Raw genomic sequence first — 24,678 nt, 5'->3', positions numbered from 1 at the left:
TTTTTAATTTTAAAAAGTGTTTAGTGCTGCAAATAACTGGAATTTCCAGTGCAGTGCTAAAGTTGTGTTTTAACACCTTCCAAAAGTAAGTATGTAATATAATTATGATTTAAAAATCAAAAATTTCATTCAATGCTATTTTCTGATGTAGACATTCTAATCTATATATTGGAATCTAAAGTGGATCCTTGTTTATATGTCACGACAATGTAAAACCCGCAAAATTTATTACAGTAAATCCTCTTAAAATTTAATGAAAATCTTTATTTCCAGAATGGTTCTTTTTTAAAAAATATTTCAAATACTTATTTAACCAAAGTTTTTAAAAAAGAGGAAGGAAGAAAGAAGCAAAGCAACCATGCCCATGTGCAACTAAAAAATAACTGTTCAATAATTTTAAGTAAAAATAAACCTTTGTTCATTTGCATCAGTGAAACGTTTTTCTAGCGCAGACCCAATTTCAAAATGTTTAAACTGGATTGTTTTAAATAACAAGTAGTTCAATTCAGGTTCACATTCTTTTCTGTAATACAACAAATCATTACCATACATACATTTTATTGTAAAGTGTAGAAAATGACAAAAGGAGAACTTGATGCTTATCCAACAGCAACTTCCAATAGCAAGCCAAATTAGCAACAACTAAGTAGACACCATCACCAATGTCTGAGTGTCAAATCACTGTAAATACTAGATACCTGTACAAAAGCCTTTTCTTTGTTAAAAAGTGTCCCAAAGAAATGTCCACCAATTGCAGTCAGATTTTCTTCAGAAATTAATCTCTCTGAAAAGATTTTCCCCTCCAAATATTTGTGACATTTTGAGTGTTCAAAATTGTATTCAACAAATAACGTTCTGATAACACTTAGCTGATACAACCACCTACCATGTGGACACTCATGTACACAGTACAACAGTGGATTTTTGCAGCCGTGAAGAAATTACCAGGAGTTGGCTTTAACTTCCACGTGGTAGTTCATGTGTTGTTTCTAGCAAACATACGGTCCCCTCTTAGGGTAAGGTGCTGGAGCTGGTATTGTAGCACTTCTGTGTCAGCAGGTTCCTTGATGTTCATTTTGTCTAAATTGAGGTAGTCCAGAGATTTAGAGTGAGCCCTCTTACCTTTGAGGAGACAAAGAGGCAGAGGACCATGAAGTGCCTTGTAGGGTTCATATGGTAAAGCCTTAGTGCATTTATCCCCTGAGCTGGGCATCCGTCTTCTCCTCCTTCCATTTACAGCTGGGATCTCATATGGCTGGTAGTATCTACTTCTCGCTTTGTACAACCGTGAGGAACGTGTAAGTCCTGAATCAAGTTGTTTGGAGCGCACGGTGGACACAGCTTCCACTTTATTTTCCTCACTTCCTGTACACTTCTGGGCTAACTTCAAGAGCTCCTCACCAGTTGTGAAGCCAACCAAGTAGTTAGAATCCATGTGAAGGATCTGATAACCTGAAACTGTCCGTCGCATCGGTGAGCATGGGGTGCTGGAGCATCGAGGTTTCTCTGCTTCCACTTTGCCTGTAGAACTCACCTCTGCAATAGGTAAGGGAAGCGTCGCTATGGTAGTTCTGGTCTCTCCATTTATGTCAACTTCCATTTTAATACAATTCTACTCTCCTAAAAATAAAACAGACCTGAATTAGAAATACAAAAACCACTTATGAAGCCTTCAGATGAGCAGGATTATCTCTGGAAGCATAATGCTTCTAAACTTACTTGGGTCAGAAAATGCAGGCGGTACCTCTCTATCCAGTCTCATATCTCATTCTACAAAGTGTCTTAAAACAAGGTATCAAATGCACTTCATTTCTGTCTCTCAGAATTACTTGGCCAGTTTTAACCAAGAATGCCACAAAAATGTTCAGTTTCAATACAAAAATTTGTGTTGCCTTTCTGTGAACACAGCATTTTATCTATTCAAGTACAGGCAGTTTATTTCGTATAGTGCTATTTTTAACTGGACAAAGCACAATATGAATATTCTTTCCAGTTCCTACACCTGAAATCTTTTAAATCTGTTCTAAAAGTGTTACACTCCCTTTCCTCTAAGGCCATCTTCACAACAACCCATTATTGCATGTAAGGTAATTTCCAGATATGTTCAACCACAACAGGGAAATATTGGCATGTAATTCTAGTAAATGCTTGAAAAATTTACCCAATAGCAACTTGCCCAAAGACTAGACCTATTAGCCCAGTCTGAATATACTTGTGAAGTCATGGTCTCCTCCTCTCTCTACATTTGAAGAAAGGAAACAGTTGTGTATTAGGCCCTAGTGAGAGGCCTCTGGGCTGTTTAGATTAGCCCTTTTCATAGATGGCCCCAACCCCCCACTCAAAAGATTTAACAACTTTCTCCATTCAAAAGAAGAAGCTTCCGACTCACCCACATGTGATGCAATTATCCAGGTAAACCACCAGCATATTTTAATTTACCACATCACAAACATATATAAGAGTTATAAAATGTTATTAAACTGCACTTCCCAGAATACCACAACCTTAAAATTAAGATTCACACTCCATTCCAGCCACAGGAAGCACACACTTACAAGAAACTCCTTCCAGTAAGACCAGGGTAGTACTGACGGACATGAAAGAGAAAGGGAAACAGGCAGGCAAGCTCCCCTATGAAGCATAATTCTGAGCTTTATTACTGAACAGCCCCTGGATCTGACAAACTTTCCATAGTTTGCCACCAGGGGAACTATTTTATCACACTCCATGGGAGCTTTGCTACTGATCTCCATCCTGAGGTTGAGGAGATTGGGGAGTGAAGACAGAATCAGAAATTGCAGTGGGAAGAATGAAGGAAGGTGACAGATGCAGTATTGACATCTGGAATAGATTCCTAAACATCATGAGACTGACTTAAAAATCACACGATTAAGAGAAAATTATGTTGTTCAAACATCAGAAGGCAGAGGAAAATGTAACGGGAAGCTTCCTCATACACAATTTGTGAACGATATCTCAGATTCAAAATTCAACCTTAAATGCAAAATGTAAGACTGCCTCATGTTTGCTTGGAGGGAGAAAGCCACTACTTACCCTCTACTAGATGACAGGTTTCAGAGTAACAGCCGTGTTAGTCTGTATTCGCAAAAAGAAAAGGAGTACTTGTGGCACCTTAGAGACTAACCAATTTATTAGAGCATAAGCTTTCGTGAGCTACAGCTCACTTCATCAGATGCATATCGTGGAAACTGCAGCAGACTTTATATATACACAGAGAATATGAAACAATACCTCCTCCCACCCCACTGTCCTGCTGGTAATAGCTTATCTAAAGTGATCATCAGCTGGGCCATTTCCAGCACAAATCCAGGTTTTCTCACCCTCCACCCCCCCACACACAAATTCACTCTCCTGCTGGTGATAGCCCATCCAAAGTGACAACTCTTTACACAATGTGCATGACAATCAAGTTGGGCTATTTCCTGCACAAATCCAGGTTTTCTCACATCCTCCCCCACCCCCATACACACACAAACTCACTCTCCTGCTGGTAATAGCTCATCCAAACTGACCACTCTTCAAGTTTAAATCCAAGTTAAACCAGAACATCTGGGGGGCGGGGTTGGAAAAAACAAGAGGAAACAGGCTACCTTGCATAATGACTTAGCCACTCCCAGTCTCTATTTAAGCCTAAATTAATAGTATCCAATTTGCAAATGAATTCCAATTCAGCAGTTTCTCGCTGGAGTCTGGATTTGAAGTTTTTTTGTTTTAAGATAGCGACCTTCATGTCTGTGATTGCGTGACCAGAGAGATTGAAGTGTTCTCCGACTGGTTTATGAATGTTATAATTCTTGACATCTGATTTGTGTCCATTTATTCTTTTACGTAGAGACTGTCCAGTTTGACCAATGTACATGGCAGAGGGGCATTGCTGGCACATGATGGCATATATCACATTGGTGGATGTGCAGGTGAACGAGCCTCTGATAGTGTGGCTGATGTTATTAGGCCCTGTGATGGTGTCCCCTGAATAGATATGGGGGCACAATTGGCAACGGGCTTTGTTGCAAGGATAAGTTCCTGGGTTAGTGGTTCTGTTGTGTGGTATGTGGTTGTTGGTGAGTATTTGCTTCAGGTTGCGGGGCTGTCTGTAGGCAAGGACTGGCCTGTCTCCCAAGATTTGTGAGAGTGTTGGGTCATCCTTTAGGATAGGTTGTAGATCCTTAATAATGCGTTGGAGGGGTTTTAGTTGGGGGCTGAAGGTGACGGCTAGTGGCGTTCTGTTATTTTCTTTGTTAGGCCTGTCCTGTAGTAGGTAACTTCTGGGAACTCTTCTGGCTCTATCAATCTGTTTCTTTACTTCTGCAGGTGGGTATTGTAGTTGTAAGAAAGCTTGACAGAGATCTTGTAGGTGTTTGTCTCTGTCTGAGGGGTTGGAGCAAATGCGGTTGTATCGCAGAGCTTGGCTGTAGACGATGGATCGTGTGGTGTGGTCAGGGTGAAAGCTGGAGGCATGCAGGTAGGAATAGCGGTCAGTAGGTTTCTGGTATAGGGTGGTGTTTATGTGACCATTGTTTATTAGCACTGTAGTGTCCAGGAAGTGGATCTCTTGTGTGGACTGGACCAGGCTGAGGTTGGTGGTGGGATGGAAATTGTTGAAATCATGGTGGAATTCCTCAAGGGCTTCTTTTCCATGGGTCCAGATGATGAAGATGTCATCAATATAGCGCAAGTAGAGTAGGGGCTTTAGGGGACGAGAGCTGAGGAAGCGTTGTTCTAAATCAGCCATAAAAATGTTGGCATACTGTGGGGCCATGCGGGTACCCATAGCAGTGCCACTGATCTGAAGGTATACATTGTCCCCAAATGTGAAATAGTTATGGGTAAGGACAAAGTCACAAAGTTCAGCCACCAGGTTAGCCGTGACATTATCGGGGATAGTGTTCTTGATGGCTTGTAGTCCATCTTTGTGTGGAATGTTGGTGTAGAGGGCTTCTACATCCATAGTGGCCAGGATGGTGTTATCAGGAAGATCACCGATGGACTGAAGTTTCCTCAGGAAGTCAGTGGTGTCTCAAAGGTAGCTGGGAGTGCTGGTAGCGTAGGGCCTGAGGAGGGAGTCTACATAGCCAGACAATCCTGCTGTCAGGGTGCCAATGCCTGAGATGATGGGGCGCCCAGGATTTCCAGGTTTATGGATCTTGGGTAGTAGATAGAATATCCCAGGTCGGGGTTCCAGGGGTGTGTCTGTGCGGTCAGTTTGGATGAGCTATTACCAGCAGGAGAGTGAGTTTGTGTGTGTATGGGGGTGGGGGGGATGTGAGAAAACCTGGATTTGTGCAGGAAATAGCCCAACTTGATTGTCATGCACATTGTGTAAAGAGTTGTCACTTTGGATGGGCTATCACCAGCAGGAGAGTGAATTTGTGTGTGGGGGGGTGGAGGGTGAGAAAACCTGGATTTGTGCTGGAAATGGCCCACCTGATGATCACTTTAGATAAGCTATTACCAGCAGGACAGTGGGGTGGGAGGAGGTATTGTTTCATATTCTCTGTGTATATATAAAGTCTGCTGCAGTTTCCACGATATGCATCTGATGAAGTGAGCTGTAGCTCACGAAAGCTTATGCTCTAATAAATTGGTTAGTCTCTAAGGTGCCACAAGTACTCCTCTACTAGATGGTGAAGCTGCCATTATAGTCTTCCACATTCCCTTCCCTATCGTAACAGTGACCATCTCAGTCTTCTGTTCCATTCATGTGCCCCTCTCCCATATTTGTCCTCCCTTCCCCCTCATCTCCTACCCCTCATTCTTTCTCATGTGCCCACATCTGTCTCCTGCCCCTCAGATTCTCCTCCACACATTCCACCTTTCCCATTGCCCTCCACATTCCCCTAGACACAAACACTCCTCCAGTTTCCCTCCCTTCTCTTGGATTTTACCTTCCCAGCATCAACTATTCCTCACATTGCCTCCTTCTGTCTCCTCCTTCCCTAAAGGCAGCCTGGCTAATTCCCATTGGGATCAATGGAAGGCATTGGCCATCTTTGCTAGGAGAAGCCAAAGCTTCCTCCTGCCAAAACTGTAAAGAATTAGGCCTGGGCTACACTGTGGGGGCTTCGAACGCAACTTCAGCTACGCACAAAGCATCTTAGTTCGACTTACTTGGCCGTCCTCACGGGGGCGAGTCGACCGCGGCAGCTCCCCCCTCGACTCCACTTACTCCTCCTGCCGAGGTGGAGTACAGGCATCGATTCGGGGATCGATTTACCGCGTCTAGACAAGACGCGATAAATCGATCCCCCCTAGATCGATCTCTACCCACCGATCTGGCAGGAAGTGAAGATGTACCCCAAGAGGCCATTTTAACCTGAAGCCAGCCTGTGGCCTTGGTCTTATGTTAACAACAATGGGACATGGCAGCCATTTTGAAGCAATTTCTTTATGTGTTATGAACCAAATATTCTCTGGAGGAGATTTTACTCACCAGCCCTTGACAAATAAACTTTCAGTTATGAAGAGAAAGTGAATAAAAAAATATCCTTTAACCCTAAATACTTCTTTTCATCAATTACCCATAGTACTGGACCTACTCAAGATTAATCTCTATCAATCTTGATCAATCTATTAATCTCTTTTGTGTAGACTTAAACTCTTGTTTTAAAGATATGATGACAATATAACATGAGAACCATGATAAATTTCAGCCAAAAACCCAACTTGAAACATTTCCTATTAAAAGGATATTATGCAAAAATCTAGCCAACACGACACAGAAGATTCAAAGGGCATAAAAACAAACATGGAAATTTAAATCTGAAAGGCCACCTACACAAAATAAAAATAGAAATTGATGCCCCAGTTTAATCTTAAGTATGTAATTTAATTATGGAGTCAATCCAACTAATAATGGAAGTAACTGGCATTTGCTATCCCTTGCATCTTTACCTCCTTATCTAGGCACCAAGACAATACAGACAGTCAAGAATGCTGAGCTATTACAGTCAGAGGTATTCATGCCTTACAGTTCTTCATGTTAAATTATAATTTCTATAACCTCAAGACCAACGTTATTGGAGGGGCAGTATGGGAAAGCTTGCACTGAAACTTTTGGGCCATCCTGGGCCTGCAGCCAGAGAACTTCAACATCTAGCAGTGCCAGATCTTTAACTTTGATGTTTTATCCTCCCCCACCATAAAGCAAAGCAAAAATACTTAGAAATATTTTCGATAATACCTTTTAGAGAGATTGAGCAGTTTTCTTAAAAGATACTGCACAAGTATCAAAAAGGTTATAAAATACTAGAGGAGTTAATTCCTAACTTTCTTGCATCACTTCATATCCATATAAATGATTAAAACTACCAAATCTGCTTTCTGTACTGGTGTTTTTACACCTTCTCTAAAAAAAATGAAAGGTATTTGTCTAAAATAAAGCTAAAAGAAAGGCATTTACGCTTAAACCCTGAAGTCTGGAAATCAAACAGAACCAAATAAAAAAGTTTTATTACATCAAGTGCTCTTTCACTACTAAGTTTAATTCACTTCAGTTCAAAACACGGTATCTCCGGCTACCAAAAAAAGGGCAAGAAAATATCAGCATCCCGTAGAGAGTTTAATTGGGGGAAAAGACCAGGATGGTCTTTATAGGAACAATAAAGTCTCTCAAGAGCCAAAAGTGGCATCATACAGAGTGCAGACAAGAACATCCCCAAAATCATCAGTGTTCCAAGTCTAACACTGAAGTTTCAAAATGCAACACGATTTGTACTGTCTCTCTATGACGTTGCAATGAAAAGCTGTACAAAAATAGATTGCAGAGGAACTGGGAAACATTTGAAAGGGATGGGTAGGATCTGAAAAAGCAGAGTAGGTATGTTTAAGTGGAACAACTAGGACTAGATGAATATTAGAAGCTTCACAGGGAGGGAAATGCTAATTACTGAAAGAAAGGATCCTATTGTTAAGGACCAGCACTGAAACTCAGATGTGTGTTCAGCTCTGCCACAGAGTTCATGTGATATTTTGGGAGGTCAATTAGTTGCATTGTGGCTTATTTTCCCCACCTGTTAAAAAAAGATAAGAATATACTTTCCTGTCTCAGAAGGAATAGTATAAGGAGCAAATCATTAATGTTTGTGAGGTGCTCAGATTCTGTGGCAATAGGGAATCACAAGTACCCAGAATCTAGATAGTGCAAAAGAGTCTGGCAAATATAAGCAAGGTTTCCTTAAAAGATTTTCAAGCCATATGACTCCAGGAAGTGTGTGGGGGGTGTGCTATCTGCCACTACGTGGTTCATTAAGAGTTTACTGGTTAGATAATTCTAATCTTTACCAGTAGGGTGAAGGTGGTGACAGTGGAAGTAGTGACCAGGGCTCAAGGTCCTAATCACACTCAATTCTCAATAAATTAACAGATGGCTGAGCATACATAGCACCTTGCAGGAAGTTATCAACAACTTGCGAGGTGGAACCATAAATCAGTTTGCCTAGTCCTCCTCGCCATTCTTTAAAGTTGAACTTTTACACTGAAGCAAAGAAAAAAGTTGAAGAAATGTGCCTGGTCAGTGTTTCTCAGTTTGCATTTTGATGCTGAAGAAGACTTCTCCTCAGAGCCCAGGTCCTGAGTGAAGTCTGACACCACAATACACTGTTTTGGAAGCAATTCCAACTCAGAGTTCAGAATTAAGACTTCGCTGCAGAATCAAACAAGAGGAAGGTGAACAAGACTGGACTGCTGATCTAAGCCATTTCTTCATACATAGTAAAGGGTTGTGGAATACATACCTAAAAGGTAAATGGATTATGCTTAACCAATACTTAAGCTCTCTCCATCTGCAAGTCATTAATTTAATTAAAATAATCTGATTTTACAACATCTTTATAAACTTCAAATAATGTAACCACCACTTAACTGAAACTATTTACACTTCACAAATTTAAAAGCAAACAAACAATAATTCAGATGGAACCCCTCATCAGTTTTAAACTTGCTGTGGACCCAACTTCTACTTTATGCATAGGTGTTTTCAATGAATTTTGCATTCCTCTAAAGCTGACAAAAAGTCTACACTCTATAACAATGAGCCAAACAGATAATGTTGTTTATGTGTCTTCTACTTCTTTACAAAGCCACTAAAATATCAGGATGCTTCAGGAACAGTTCACGGGTATTTGTTTTTCCCTTGCAAGACAGTTAGTTATCTTCCCATGACAGCAATTACCAATAAATAATCAGCTTGGCTTATACCAAGGCCTGGATTTAGTAATCTTATATGCATGCTACAAAGTCTTCTTTTCTCACAGGAATGTGGCAAAGACCTGGTTCTTAAGGCTTGTCTACACAAGCATTTGTACCATTTTAATATCTGTTTAGAAATCCACGCAACCCTTCTGGGGAGGCAGTTATACCAATATAAAGGTGCTTACCTTGATACAGGTTTCAGAGTAACAGCCGTGTTAGTCTGTATTCGCAAAAAGAAAAGGAGTACTTGTGGCACCTTAGAGACTAACCAATTTATTTGAGCATGAGCTTTCGTGAGCTACAGCTCACTTCATCGGATGCATACCGTGGAAACTGCAGCAGACGTTATATACACACAGAGATCATGAAACAATACCTCCTCCCACCCCACTGTCCTGCTGGTAATAGCTTATCTAAAGTGATCATCAAGTTGGGCCATTTCCAGCACAAATCCAGGTTCTCTCACCCTCCGCCCAACCCCCCCCACACACACACAAACTCACTCTCCTGCTGGTAATAGCCCATCCAAAGTGACAACTCTCTACACAATGTGCATGATAATCAAGGTGGGCCATTTCCTGCACAAATCCAGGTTCTCTCACCCCCTCACCCCCCTCCAAAAAACACACACACAAACTCACTCTCCTGCTGGTAATAGCTCATCCAAAGTGACAACTCTCTACACAATTCAGAGTAACAGCCGTGTTAGTCTGTATTCCCAAAAAGAAAAGGAGTACTTGTGGCACCTTAGAGACTAACCAATTTATTAGAGCATAAGCTGATGAAGTGAGCTGTAGCTCACGAAAGCTTATGCTCTAATAAATTGGTTAGTCTCTAAGGTGCCACAAGTACTCCTTTTCTTCTCTACACAATGTGCATGATGATCAAGGTGGGCCATGTCCAGCACAAATCCAGGCTCTCTCACCCCCCCCCCCCTTTTTTTCCAGGACACACACACACACACACACACACACACACAAACTCACTCTCCTGCTGGCAATAGCTCATCGAAACTGACCACTCTCCAAGTTTAAATCCAAGTTTAACCAGAACATCTTGGAGGGGGGGTAGGAAAAAACAAGGGGAAATAGGCTACCTTGCATAATGACTTAGCCACTCCCAGTCTCTATTTAAGCCTAAATTAATAGTATCCAATTTGCAAATGAATTCCAATTCAGCAGTTTCTCGCTGGAGTCTGGATTTGAAATTTTTTTGTTTTAAGATAGCGACCTTCATGTCTGTGATTGCGTGACCAGAGAGATTGAAGTGTTCTCCGACTGGTTTATGAATGTTATAATTCTTGACATCTGATTTGTGTCCATTTATTCTTTTGCGTAGAGACTGTCCAGTTTGACCAATGTAAATGGCAGAGGGGCATTGCTGGCACATGATGGCATATATCACATTGGCGGATGTGCAGGTGAACGAGCCTCTGATAGTGTGGCTGATGTTATTAGGCCCTGTGATGGTGTCCCCTGAATAGATATGTGGGCACAGTTGGCAACAGGCTTTGTTGCAAGGATAAGTTCCTGGGTTAGTGGTTCTGTTGTGTGGTATGTGGTTGTTGGTGAGTATTTGCTTCAGGTTGCGGGGCTGTCTGTAGGCAAGGACTGGCCTGCCTCCCAAGATTTGTGAGAGTGTTGGGTCATCCTTTAGGATAGGTTGTAGGTCCTTGATGATGTGTTGGAGAGGTTTTAGTTAGGGGCTGAAGGTGACGGCTAGTGGCGTTCTGTTATTTTCTTTGTTAGGCCTGTCCTGTAGTAGGTAACTTCTGGGAACTCTTCTGGCTCTATCAAGCTGTTTCTTCACTTCAGCAGGTGGGTATTGTAGTTGTAAGAAAGCTTGACAGAGATCTTGTAGGTGTTTGTCTCTGTCTGAGGGGTTGGAGCAAATGCGGTTGTATCGCAGAGCTTGGCTGTAGACGATGGATCGTGTGGTGTGGTCAGGGTGAAAGCTGGAGGCATGCAGGTAGGAATAGCGGTCAGTAGGTTTCTGGTATAGGGTGGTGTTTATGTGACCATTGTTTATTAGCACTGTAGTGTCCAGGAAGTGGATCTCTTGTGTGGACTGGACCAGGCTGAGGTTGATGGTGGGATGGAAGTTGTTGAAATCATGGTGGAATTCCTCAAGGGCTTCTTTTCCATGGGTCCAGATGATGAAGATGTCATCAATATAGCACAAGTAGAGTAGGGGCTTTAGGGGACGAGAGCTGAGGAAGCGTTGTTCTGAATCAGCCATAAAAATGTTGGCATACTGTGGGGCCATGCGGGTACCCATAGCAATGCCGCTGATCTGAAGGTATACATTGTCCCCAAATGTAAAATAGTTATGGGTAAGGACAAAGTCACAATCAGCATGCACATTGTAGGGAGAGTGGTCACTTTGGATGAGCTATTGCCAGCAGGAGAGTGAGTTTGTGTGTGTGTGTGTGTCCTGGAAAAAAAGGGCGGGGGGGGGGGTGAGAGAGCCTGGATTTGTGCTGGACATGGCCCACCTTGATCATCATGCATATTGTTTAGAGAAGAAAAGGAGTACTTGTGGCACCTTAGAGACTAACCAATTTATTAGAGCATAAGCTTTCGTGAGCTACAGCTCACTTCATCAGCTTATGCTCTAATAAATTGGTTAGTCTCTAAGGTGCCACAAGTACTCCTTTTCTTTTTGGGAATACAGACTAACACGGCTGTTACTCTGAATTGTGTAGAGAGTTGTCACTTTGGATGAGCTATTACCAGCAGGAGAGTGAGCTTGTGTGTGTGTTTTTTGGAGGGGGGTGAGAGAACCTGGATTTGTGCAGGAAATGGCCCACCTTGATTATCATGCACATGGTGTAGAGAGTTGTCACTTTGGATGGGCTATTACCAGCAGGAGAGTGAGTTTGTGTGTGTGGGGGGGGGATTGGGCGGAGGGTGAGAAAACCTGGATTTGTGCTGGAAATGGCCCAACTTGATGATCACTTTAGATAAGCTATTACCAGCAGGACAGTGGGGTGGGAGGAGGTATTGTTTCATGATCTCTGTGTGTATATAACGTCTGCTGCAGTTTCCACGGTATGCATCCGATGAAGTGAGCTGTAGCTCACGAAAGCTCATGCTCAAATAAATTGGTTAGTCTCTAAGGTGCCACAAGTACTCCTTTTCTTTTCACCTTGATACAGTTTATTTCTGTAAACAGATTCTATCCACATTTGTGCTCACTTAATTATATCTGTTCTAATCAGATAAAACTGATATAAAAAAGTGACTACACCAGGCCTTAGATTGGAGAAATTGGAATTACAGCAGTCAAATTAGTTGCAGTAGTACAGGTGGTTTGCTTGTGCAATCTGTAATCTGATATTTAGCGAGACAACTGAAATTTCTACTAATGACTAACGTTGGCGAAGTTACTGCTGTTTGTTTTAAAAGTACTGTGATAAGCCTAATGCTAGGGATAAGCTGTGGAGAAAATAAAACAAACAGTCCATGCACCTATAGCACCTTTCATCTTATGATTTCAAAACACTTTACAAAGGTGGTAAAATAGCAATAATTTACAGAGAAAATGAAGCACACAGATTAATGACAGATCAAGTTAACCTGAAAATCAGCGATCCAGTCAGGAATAGAGCCCAGGTCTGCCCCTTAGTCACTTGCTCTGCTATCTATAAATGATTTTTAATAATCTCTTAAAATCACTACTTTGTTATGTGTATAGTTGGTCTCTGTTCCTCTCCCCCCCCCCCCCCTTTTTGCTATATGGATGTTCAAAACAAAAAGTATACTGATGATTGCCCTGGTCTCCCTGACTTTGTAAAATGCTCTCATATTGTTCACTGGTTGGGAGGTACCACCTCCACTGAAATAATGGTTCATTTTGGAGAATTGAGAGCAACAATGAACTCAGCAAACTGTGTCAAATTAAGTTTCTCCGTTCTGTTTTTGTTTGGGGTTTGGTTTTTTTGCAATAAACGTTAGATTTCTGTGCTCCAACCCTCAAACAAGTCCTTATAATACACACACAGAGACTCAGCATATTTATCTGCTTTCCAAAAACAATAATAAAAACAACTAGCCTTTACACATTTTCCTTTCTGGAGACGAATTTGGCATCTGTCTATTAGTGCTCATGTAAGACCGTGAAGACATCTGACTCATGCAGTTCTTTAAATAGAACCAAAGACACAGATGAAGCGGGGTGATGTACAGAAGGTACTGTAGTCAGTATACGCCAAGTCAGTACAAAAATCTAAGCCACAGTGTTCAGAAATCTCTTCAATTTGGCCCAAGTCCCCGCAGCCAATTTGTCCAAAAAGAGATTCAGGCCAAGGGGTCAAATGCATCAGATAAAGAAATTAAAGAGGAAAACATCAGTAACAATTTTACAGTCCTTGAACCTACCACTTCACTTTGGTATTTGTGTTTTTTAAAACATCCCCAAAAAAGGAATTTATATGTGTAATATACTGTAGAAGTATTGGCATAGAAGGGAAGATTTTGTTCTTTGCTAATTTATTTTAATACTTTAGAAGTGCTTTATATAAAAATTATATACATCACATGAACTTTATTTCTCTTCAACTTCACGAAAGAATGTAGCGAAGTGACACATATGGCTGTGACAACTGAAGGTCGGCAACTAACGGAAGTTACTAGATCACGGGCCCTGGTTCTCATGGGAAACTTCAATCACCCTGATATCTGTTGGGAGAGCAATACAGCAGTACTCAGACAACCCAAGAAGTTTTTGGAAAGTGTAGGGGACAATTTCCTGATGCAAGTGCTGGAGGAACAAACTAGGGGCAGAGCTCTTCTTGACCTGCTGCTCACAAACCAGGAAGAATTAGTAGGGGAAGCAAAAGTGCATGGGAAGCTGGGAGGCAATGACCATGAGATGGTCGAGTTCAGGATCCTGACACAAGGAACAAAGGAGAGCAGCAGAATACGGACCCTGGACTTCAGAAAAGCAGACTTTGACTCCCTCAGGGAACTGATGGGCAGGATCCCCTGGGAGAACAACATGATGGGGAAAAGAGTCCAGGAGAGCTGGCTGTATTTTAAAGAATCCTTATTGAGGTTACAGGAACAAACCATCCAGATGTGTAGAAAGAATAGTAAATATGGCAGGCGACCAGCTTGGCTTAACAGTGAAATCCTTGCTGATCTTAAATACAAAAAAGAAGCTTACAAGAGGAAGATTGGACAAATGACCAGGGAGGAGTATAAAAATATTGCTCAGGCATGCAGGAGTGAAATCAGGAAGGCCAAATCACACCTGGAGTTGCAACTAGCAAGAGATGTTAAGAGTAACAAGAAGGGTTTCTTCATGTATGTTAGCAACAAGAAGAAAGTCAAGGAAAAGTGTGGACCCCTTACTGAATAAGGGAGGCAACCTAGTGACAGAGGATGTGGAAAAAGCTAATGCACTCAATGCTTTTTTTGCTTCTGTCTTCACGAACAAGGTCAGCTCCCAGACTACTGCACTGGGCAGCACAGCATGGCGAGAAGGCGACCAGCCCTCTGTGGAGAAAGAAGTGGTTTGGGACTATTTAGAAAAGCTGGACAAGCACAAGTCCATGGGGCCGGATGCGCTGCATCTGAGAGTGCTAAAGGAGTTGGCGGATGTGATTGCAGAGCCATTGGCCATTATCTTTGAAAACTCATGGCGATCGGAGGAGGTCCCAGATGACTGGAAAAAGGCTACTATAGTGCCCATCTTTAAAAAAGGGAAGGAGGGGGATCCGGGGAACTACAGGCCAGTCTGCCTCATCTCAGTCCCTGGAAAAATCATGGAGCAGGTCCTCAAGGAATCCATTCTGAAGCACTTAGAGGAAAGTGATCAGGAACAGTCAGCATGGATTCACCAAGGGCAAGTCATGCCTGACTAATCTAATTGCCTTCTATGACGAGATAACTGGCTCTGTTATTCCTTGACTTTAGCAAAGCTTTTGATACAATCTCCCACAGTATTCTTGCCAGCAAGTTAAAGAAGTATGGGCTGGATGAATGGACTATACGATGGATAGAAAGCTGCCTAGATCATCGAGCTCAACAGGTAGTGATCAATGGCTCCATGTCTAGTTGGCAGCTGGTATCAAGCGGAGTGCCCCAAGGGTCAGTCCTGGCTCCGGTTTTGTTCAGTATCTTCATTAATGATCTGGAGGATGGCATGGACTGCACCCTCAGCAAGTTTGCACATGACACTAAACTGGGAGGAGTGGTAGATACGCTGGATAGTAGGGATAGGATACAGAGGGACCTAGACAAATTGGAGGATTGGGCCAAAAGAAATCTGATGGGGTTCAACAAGGACAAGTGCAGAGTCCTGCACTTAGGACGGAAGAATCCCATGCACCGCTACAGACTAGGGACCGAATAGCTAGGCAGCAGTTCTGCAGAAAAGGACCTGGGGTTACAGTGGACGAGAAGCTGGATATGAGTCAACAGTGTGCCCTTGTTGCCAAGAAGGCTAATGGCATTTTGGGCTGTATAAGTAGGGGCATTGCCAGCAGATCAAGGGACGTGATTGTCCCCCTCTATTTGACATTGGTGAGGCCTCATTTGGAGTACTATGTTCAGTTTTGGGCGCCACACTACAAGAAGGATGTGGAAAAACAGGAAAGCATCCACCAGAGGGCATCAAAAATTATTAGGGGACTGGATCACATGACTTATGAGGAGAGGCTGAGAGAACTGGGATTGTTTAGTCTGCAGAAGAGAAGAATGAGGGGGGGATTTGATAGCTGCTTTCAACTACCTGAAAGGGGGTTCCAAAGAGGATGGATCTAGACTGTTCTCAATGGCAGCAGATGACAGAACAAGGAGTAATGGTCTCAAGTTGCAGTGGGGGAGGTTTAGGTTGGATATTAGGAAAAACTTTTTCAGTAGGAGGGTGGTGAAGCACTGGAATGCGTTACCTAGGGAAGTGGTGGAATCTCCTTCCTTAGAAGTTTTTAAGGTCAGGTTGACAAAGCCCTGGCTGGGATGATTTAGTTGGGGTTTGGTCCTGCTTTGAGCAGGGGGTTGGACTAGATTACCTCCTGAAGTCCCTTCCAACCATGCTATTCTATGATTCTATGAAGTAGCCCAAACAGTATGTTGACACTCTCTGCAAAAATACTATAATCTTGTCAAGGAAATAGCTGTTTTACATATTTGTTAAATGAGAAAAATAAAATGCAGACTGTGCGCTTTATAATCGCTAAGGCAAATTTATATATATGTAATATTTTGTATATGTAGGATAGTAACTATATATACATTGCACGCACAAGTATGATGTGGAAAGTCCTGCTTTGAGCAGGGGGTTGGACTAGATGACCTTCTGGGGTCCCTTCCAACCCTGATATTCTATGATTCATGTCACTAAATCCCCTGATGGAACTGTATACTTGTATAACAATTGTTTATTTTTGTCAGAAAGGATTATTTCCATTATAATAAGAAGCTCAATAAGAATCCTGCAGTACACACAAGGCAAAAGTTGAATCACATAGCTGAAAGAAATAAAGTTCACCGAAAATAAACTCACAAGAGATGTCACTGTAGACCTTCCAGAGGACCTTGGGAAGAAGCAGGCATATTAATTTGGTTCAAACATCCTACAGACCAAATATAGACATTTCTCAAAAACAGATACAACTGAAACCAAACAAATACAACTAACTGAGGAACTGTCTTTCTGAATGCACTTGAGATGATGACAATAATTATTAACTTCATGCCACAAATTATAGTGCTTGTCATAAATATAAAGGGAAGGGTAACTTTCTGTATACAGTGCTATAAAATCCCTCCTGGCCAGAAGCAAAACCCTTTCACCTGTAAAGGGTTAAGAAGCTAAGGTAACCTTGCTGGCATCTGACCCAAAATGACCAATGAGGGGACAAGATACTTTCAAATCTGGAAGGTGGGCGGGGGGAAGAAAACAAAGGGTTCTGTCTGTCTATATGATGCTTTTGCCAGGAACGAATGAGAAATGCAGCCTTCCAACTCCTGTTAAGTTAGTAAGTAATCTAGCTAGAAATGTGTTAGATTTCCTTTTGTTTAATGGCTGGTAAAATAAGCTGTAATGGATGGAATGTATATTCCTGTTTTTATGTCTTCTTGTAACTTAAGGTTTTGCCTAGAGGGATTCTCTATGTTTTGAATCTGATTACCCTGTAAGGTATTTACCATCCTGATTTTACAGAGGTGATTCTTTTACCTTTTCTTTAATTAAAATTCTTCTTTTAAGAACCTGATTGATTTTTCATTGTTCTTAAGATCCAAGAGTTGGGGTCTGTGTTCACCTGTACCAATTAGTGAGGATTCTTATCAAGCCTTCCCCAGGAAAGGGGGTGTAGGGCCTGGGGGGATATTTTGGAGGAAGACGTCTCTTTCCCTGTTCTTTGTTTAAAACACTTGGTGGTGGCAGCATATGGTTCAAGGACAAGGCAAAGTTTGTACCTTGGGGAAGTTTTTAACCTAAGCTGGTAAGAATAAGCTTAGGGGGTCTTTCATGCAGGTTCCCACATCTGTACCCTAGAGTTCAGAGTGGGGAAGGAACTTTGACAGTGCTGAATACTCTATTCATGCAAATCTGTAACCAGCTTGGGTAGAGCACCCAGCCAAATTAAGCTTCAAATATCTGCTCATCTTCAGAGTGAGAGGCACTATAACTCAGTTTCAAATTATATTTTGTTTTAGGGTCCTATTTAAAACTTAAGAGTATAATGATTACATTAGGACAGATGGTGGTGAAGTGCAAAGTAAAAAAATTCATAGTATGTAACTAAGTTGCAATAAGCTATTTGTTTGTACTTTTGACTCAGAGGCTGAAAACAGTATTCAGAGGTGCTGAGTCAAAATTAAAAACAGCACAGGATGACAAAAAAAAAAAAGAGGACCTTAAGATGGTGGTACTTTATTCATTCATTTTATAACGTTATCCGTAATGTTAGTAAATCAATACTGCCATTAGGAATTCTATCAGTTCTGGAAAAACATCCTGTGTTGCAGTTCACAGCAAATTTAACATTTCAAGATCCTTTTCAAGAAAAATGACTTACCCAGAAATGAAAATGACTATCAGGTGGTAAAGGTGGGGGAAATACACATTGTTTATATTATCTTATTGAAAGGTAAAACCCCAAAACTCTTTCCGCACCAGAGAGGCTATTGGGATAAGAAAACAGACTCTGAAGAATTTAAATGAGGTATCCAAAAGCAGATGGGATCCACAATTGTCAGACATTTCTTTCTTAAACAGGCAGATCCTGTGTTCTGTGGGCTTGGGAGATATCACAGAACTATCAAACTAGAGAGAAAACTTCAGAGATTAAAATACCCATAAATTGCACACATTCTTCACCAACTGATTTCAGAGTAGCAGCTGTGTTCGTCTGTATCTGTAAAAAGAAAAGGAGTACTTGTGGCACCTTAGAGACTAACAAATTTATTAGAGCATAGCTACATCTCACTTCATCGGATGCATACAGTGGAAAATACAAAAGGTTCTCCCCCTCTTGTCCCCTGCTCTCCTGATGATAATAGCTCACCTTTCCTGATCACTCTTGTTTCAGTCTGTATGGTAACACCCATTGTTTCATGTTCTCTGTGTATATAAAATCTCCCCACTATATTTTCCACTGTACGCATCCGATGAAGTGAGCTGTAGCTCATAAAAACTTATGCTCTAATAAATTTGTTAGTCTCTAAGGTGCCACAAGCAGTCCTTTTGTTCCAAATTGTTCCAAACATACAGAAATATACAGACAAAGCAAACAGCTTAAAAGAAAAACTGAAATGTTACCTCATGAGAGAAAAAATATTCAGATTGGAAAGAAATAAAATATAACATAGATAGTTTTGCAAGAAGAGGCATGAAGACTAGAAGTAAACATAAGACAGCATGACATGACCCTAGCGACTACCTCTGAAAAAAAAATCTGAAGAAGAAAAACAGAAGCCTCCTGAGAGTAAAGTCCCAGATGGTCGGGTGAGAATAAAAAGATGGAACTGAAGTCAAACTGAACTTATCATTCAAGTGAAAGAATTTTATCTAAAAGCTGTATCAACCTGACAAGGAAGAATGGCAGCTTTCAAAAGGCAAGACAAGTTGCCGTCACAGGTGAAGTAGCAAAAACCTTTAAGGAAAAGTTGCCCTGAATGATTACATTGTCTGAATTACATTGTAACTGATGCTCCAAACACTAGGAAACAGGGCTTTGGAGCGGAGCCCAGAACTGGAGAGCAGAGCACAGCTCCAAAGCCCTGCTAGAAAAGACAGAATACTTGGCAGAGAGGGCCCCCGAAGACATTCAAAACAACCTGTAATAACAGGTCCTACAAAACACAAAAACAAAAAAACCCCAACAACCCCACACCACCTACTTCTAGTTAACAGCTTGCCCATTCTTCAAGGACAAAATTTAACAAGATGCTCTAAGTAGAAAAAAAAAGATGGCCCAGAGAAGTATGCCATAAATGCGATCAGAATCACAAATGAATTACTGAGGAATCAGAATTGGCACATGTGACAACCAGCTCATCCTGTAGATGTGACAGCCAGGGACTAGACTGGCATGATTGAGTGTATACCTTATATGGACAAAAAGGCATGGACTTCAAAAGTAGCTTTGGACAAATGCATTTTGTATGAGTAGGCTAAATTAATAAACTTGCATGAGTAGACATTGAAAACAGTGAAAAGAGAAAGGCCAGACAGAAGGCCATTTAACTTTTAATAACTCATTGGGAAATAATTTAAGAAAATTCAATATTCTGGTAATATTTTCATGCATTACTACAGGAAATTCACAAATAATGTGTTTGACAAATTTAACTTTTCCTGAAGATCTACAAGTTCCTTTAAATTGTATTACAACCTTCTTGCTGCATTTAACCATCTGTTAACAGTTCAGAAAAATCTCCCTGCATTTTCTAATAAAACAACGTTTCCAACCATCACAAGGACATTCCTGTTTGCTACAGTTATAAGTGGTTCTTACTGAATGACTGGGAGCCTTGATTGTGACAAATGAAAAAAAAAACCCATACGTTGTAAACAAATGTATTTCCCTACATTGCTAATAACTTAGATTTATTAAAAATGAAAATTTTAAAAGAGCCACTTCTCTTGTAATTATTTATTACACTCTGTTTACTTTTTGCATGCAAGTGACAATGCAAATGGATAGAGTACATTTCCTTTTGACTATAGTCAGTTTCACCTTAAGAATGAGACCTTGAATGTTTTGCTTCCAAACATGTTTATTGTTCAGAAAGAACTAAACTAACTTCTAAAGCTTGTTTTCACATTTTTAATTTTGGAACACCTGATTTACCCAAACTTCCTGCAATTAAGACTTCAATTACCCTGTTTCAAAAAAAATTAGAAGCAGAAAAATAATGAAAAAGTATTTTTACATATCACAAAATTCATTAAATCCTACAAATATATTTTTTCATGAAGTCTTAAAATAAAACAACTCTCCTTAAATGTAGCCTCTTCTACTACTTTGTTAGTCTGACCTATATAGCTTCACATATATAGCAGAACAATGGATGCATGTTTGTTATTACAGCGTATGCTAGCATACCTGGAAATACAGGTCTTTAAGGTTTTTGAATGTGTCATTTCTGAAACAATACTATCCTAAGCTCAACCACTATGTTGGGGACAGCCACTCAAATGAAAAAAATACTATTTATTGCAACTCAGAATGGAAATTTATAAGTAAGACTCTGTCATGTAATTCAAAATTATTGCTAGGGTTAAATTCTTTGTTGGTGGAGTGAGCGTCCCGGTCAATTACCCTATTCCAATTTTAAATAGATTTCTGCCTCAGATGACCCATAATCTGTGGGTACATCATCCTTTTAATTTTGCTTCTTTTCAAACACATTCCCATATGCTAAGAAATGCTGAAAGCTATAAATGCTCTTTACTCATTTATACAAATGTAACGTGAGTCCAAGATAAAAGACTATTAAAAGCCAAATTGCACTTGTTTATACACCAGACTTGCCTCAAATTTACTGTTAATGTCACCAGACAATTGAACTGAGTATTAGCAGTCAGTCAGTCCATCCGTCTTTATTGTAAAAGCAAGTGTCGGTGTCCGACTGTTTAAGCCTGGTGGCCAAGTAGGCAGCATATGGCCCCTCAAAGGAGAAAAGATAAGAGCCATGCTACAATGCCAGTAGTGCTATGCAAAAATTTAATTTCAGTGATCAAATAACTGTTTTAAATGCTGTTGCCTCATATCCTCTCTCCATCTCAAAATGATTGAAAAATGCCATGCTCCGTGCTTATTAACCTCATAACCCCTTCTCGGCTAGCGAAACATACAAACAGACCAAACCATAATCCAGCAAAACAGCTGAGCAACTAAGTGAGCAGCACTGCACATGACACTGGAAAAGGACAAGAAATCCCATTAGGGAAGGGGACCCTGATTTACATACACTTCCCCAGATGGAAAAAAGGAGGGTGTCTTTTTCATCATGGTGAAGACAACTTGTGCATCTGAGAGACTGCTTCTCAGCTCTCATGTCAGTAACTCACACTCCCCTTCTGAGGTAAATCATTAGTCTCTCTCTCTCTCACTCACCATACAGAGTTCCACTGTGTTCAAATGATGGCGGAACAGAAGACATTCAACCACTGCCAGAGGTACAAGGTCATCGTCACAGCACATCAACCAGCCCCCCCTCTGCAACTGCACATCCCTCTGCAATTACTAACCAAATGTCTCCTAACCATATCTGTATAACTGCAGTTCTCTACCCTCAATTCACTACCATATGCAGCTATTTAAATATACACACATAACTATCTGAGTGTCTGCTCAAGGTGAGGTTATGCATGTAATCTCAAACACATATCAGTACACATCACATGCATTAAACACGTCTCCAATATATTAAACAGATGCAATGGTATATAAACATATTATATACAGTACATCGAAGTAGAGTGAGTTTAGGCTATAAATAACGGAAACAAAACTATATAATAAGCTCTTATCAGCAGGAACACTGTTTTCCTACATATTTGTTGAGCACTTGGAACAATGTGCACCATACCCTGATTGGGGCCTATGGGCACTACTACAATCTAAATAATATGCTGAGGGAGAGGGAGCAGAGCACACCTGAGACACACATTACTCTGTCAAACCAGAAGCAGCTTGCCAGCTAATATATTTGACTAAGTAAATGCTCTGGTGTGTGTGGGTGTTGGATAAACACACTAGAGGTGTGCCATATAGACGTTATACAAGGTGCACTATATACCTCCACTCCAAATTTTTGTTAACTGAAAGTTAAATGCAGAATATAAAATCTAAACAACTATTTTAAGGCAAACAGAAATATGGATAGTGGTGAACTTTATTACGTCTAGACTGAATGGTCTGAGGTTGGAGTTCAGGTTCTCCATTTGAGTGGAACTTGGAAGAACTGGATGATGAGCACTGTGGTTAGTTATATATGGAAAATTAAAAGAAATTTGTTGTGGAGCTGCAGAGTCTGTGTTTTAATCTGGGAGTTAAAAAGATGTGGGTGGTGAGATCAATGAGCCAAGGCTGGTGCTAAATTTACGGATGATTTCTTAGGGTTTTAGTGATTGCATTGATAGGAAATGCACTTCAGCAACCTTAATTCAGTTAAAGCTTTTAATGTGAACATTTCCCAGGTTTCTGAAGATGGGTAAGCATAGATATCTACGTTAAATAGATTATTTATCTCCTAAACCATATCTTAAAAGCCCAACTGCTCTGCCATGCCCCTCCACTGCCCAGCCCCAATGCATTTTTTTTTTTTAAGTTTTTATATATTAACTGGGGGAAGCTGACTCCTACATGAGGGAAATAGGGGTAATTGTTTTGCAGGGGGGGGAAGGCAAAACAGACCTGGAGAGAAACTCTACTTTGACACAGAACATGCCATAAAGGAGCTCATCTTCAGCCCCACTTTGCCCCTCATGCTATCCACAAGACAAGTGGGGGGATTCAGGGAGAAGCCGTGCTGTGTGAAAGAAGAAGGGTAAGGTGCATGCATGCACTATATACATGGCTCTGAGTTGAAAATGGAGCGAAGTCTGTATTTGCAGAAGCACCAAGGGCTCCCAGCCCACCAAAAGGGCTGCTCCCCAGGATGCAGGGTAGCACCAACTACTCATGCATTGCACATGTAGACTAGGCTCCCTTCTCCAACCCTGCCCCTGCACAATCTCTCTTCAAACACCTCACATCCTCTACTGCCCAGCCTAAATTCCATGGCTCAAGGATAATGGAAGCATATCTGAGGAATGGCTGGACAGCTTCAGAGAACTAGAGTAGCTGATAGAATTTAACAGTCCCACTGGCTTTTCTTACTAAAGCTAAATTAGGTTAAGAAGAATAAAGGTATTAGCTCTTTCTGCTCAAGATTAAAAGTGTTAAGCTGTCCTATCCCTGGGTCTTATAGATGAAGTTTGGAGTTTGTTGTACTGTGGCTATTTAACTATAGGGGGCTGATACCCTGCCACCATGTCACAGATACTCTACAATCTTTGCTTTATATCACTGCACATGTACATACATGCCAGACCCTGTTCATCTTCTCTCCCACCACACGTTACACGCCACCGATGTTCTACAATGCACACACATGATACAACTGCTGAACTACAGGACCCTGCATACACCCCCCCCCCACACACACACACAACACAACACAACACTGTACAGTATATTGCCGTGCATGCACACACCCTATTTCACAACTACACACTACAACACTGCTTACCTACCACAGCGACTCTGACCACTGCACAACATATCCTCCAGGCCAATGCTGTTCGGTGAACCCTATCACCACGCGCCCTGCAGCTATGCCACAGCGAGGCGCTCCAGCGAGCCGGCAATATGTACCACCACCCCAGGCACACGCAGTGTGGACCATCCACCGGCCGGAACACGTGCCCCCTGACTCAATGACAAGCAGGGAGACGCGAGCGCCCTGCCCCCGCACGCTACACGCCCCAGGCCCTGTGCAACCCCCCGCCCCGCGCGCGCGCCCCGCACACCGGCGGCAGCGGCGTCACCCACCGCCCCGCGCCGCGCAGCTCACGCCCAGCGCGCAGGCGGCACCCGGGCCAGGGGCGCACCCCGCGGGCGCAGCGCGCCAGCCACCGCGGCTGCGCGCAGCCAGCCAGGGCGATGCCGCCGGTTCTCCCGCGCCAGAGCCAGCGCCCCCCTCCCCGCTGGCACGGGGGGCGCCCTCCCTGCACCGGCAGGGCCCGCGGGGAGAAAGGAGCCGGCCCGGCCTTGCCCCGGCTGCTCAGCGAGCGGGGTCGGCCGCAGCGCCCCACCCCCGCGCTCCTACCTGGGGTCCAGGGCGCCGGGGCCCGGCTGGCAGCGGCGTTGGGGAAGGAGGCAGCGAACGCGGGCAAGAGACACAGAGACGCCGCGGAGTCCCGCCCCGCTCCGCCCCCAGATCACACGGGCCCAGGGCGGGGACT

At 42.1% G+C, this 24,678-nt stretch overlaps 1 protein-coding gene across 3 annotated transcripts; it reads right to left on the bottom strand.

The window, feature by feature from the left end:
- Nucleotides 1-347: 347 nt before the first annotated feature.
- Nucleotides 348-24,678, bottom strand: MACIR (macrophage immunometabolism regulator). Of its 3 annotated transcripts, none has more exons than XM_084628866.1 (2): nucleotides 24,543-24,678; nucleotides 348-1,620 (listed from the first exon to the last, which is right to left on the bottom strand). In XM_084628866.1, exon 2 carries the CDS (start codon nucleotides 1,598-1,600, stop codon nucleotides 977-979), a length of 624 nt encoding a protein of 207 aa, XP_084484992.1. In that variant the 5' UTR covers nucleotides 1,601-1,620; nucleotides 24,543-24,678; the 3' UTR covers nucleotides 348-976. The 3 variants fall into 3 exon arrangements, with proteins under 3 accessions (XP_084484992.1, XP_084484993.1, XP_084484994.1); XM_084628867.1 differs by lacking the exon at nucleotides 24,543-24,678 and adding an exon at nucleotides 23,964-24,154; XM_084628868.1 differs by lacking the exon at nucleotides 24,543-24,678 and adding an exon at nucleotides 23,968-24,154.

This window comes from Lepidochelys olivacea (genome assembly GCF_965140295.1).
Source record: "Lepidochelys olivacea isolate rLepOli2 genome assembly, chromosome: 5".
NCBI classification, from domain to species: Eukaryota; Metazoa; Chordata; order Testudines; family Cheloniidae; genus Lepidochelys; species Lepidochelys olivacea.
The sequence above is the reverse complement of the archived record's forward strand: the minus strand, read 5'-3'. Positions and strand labels throughout refer to the sequence as shown.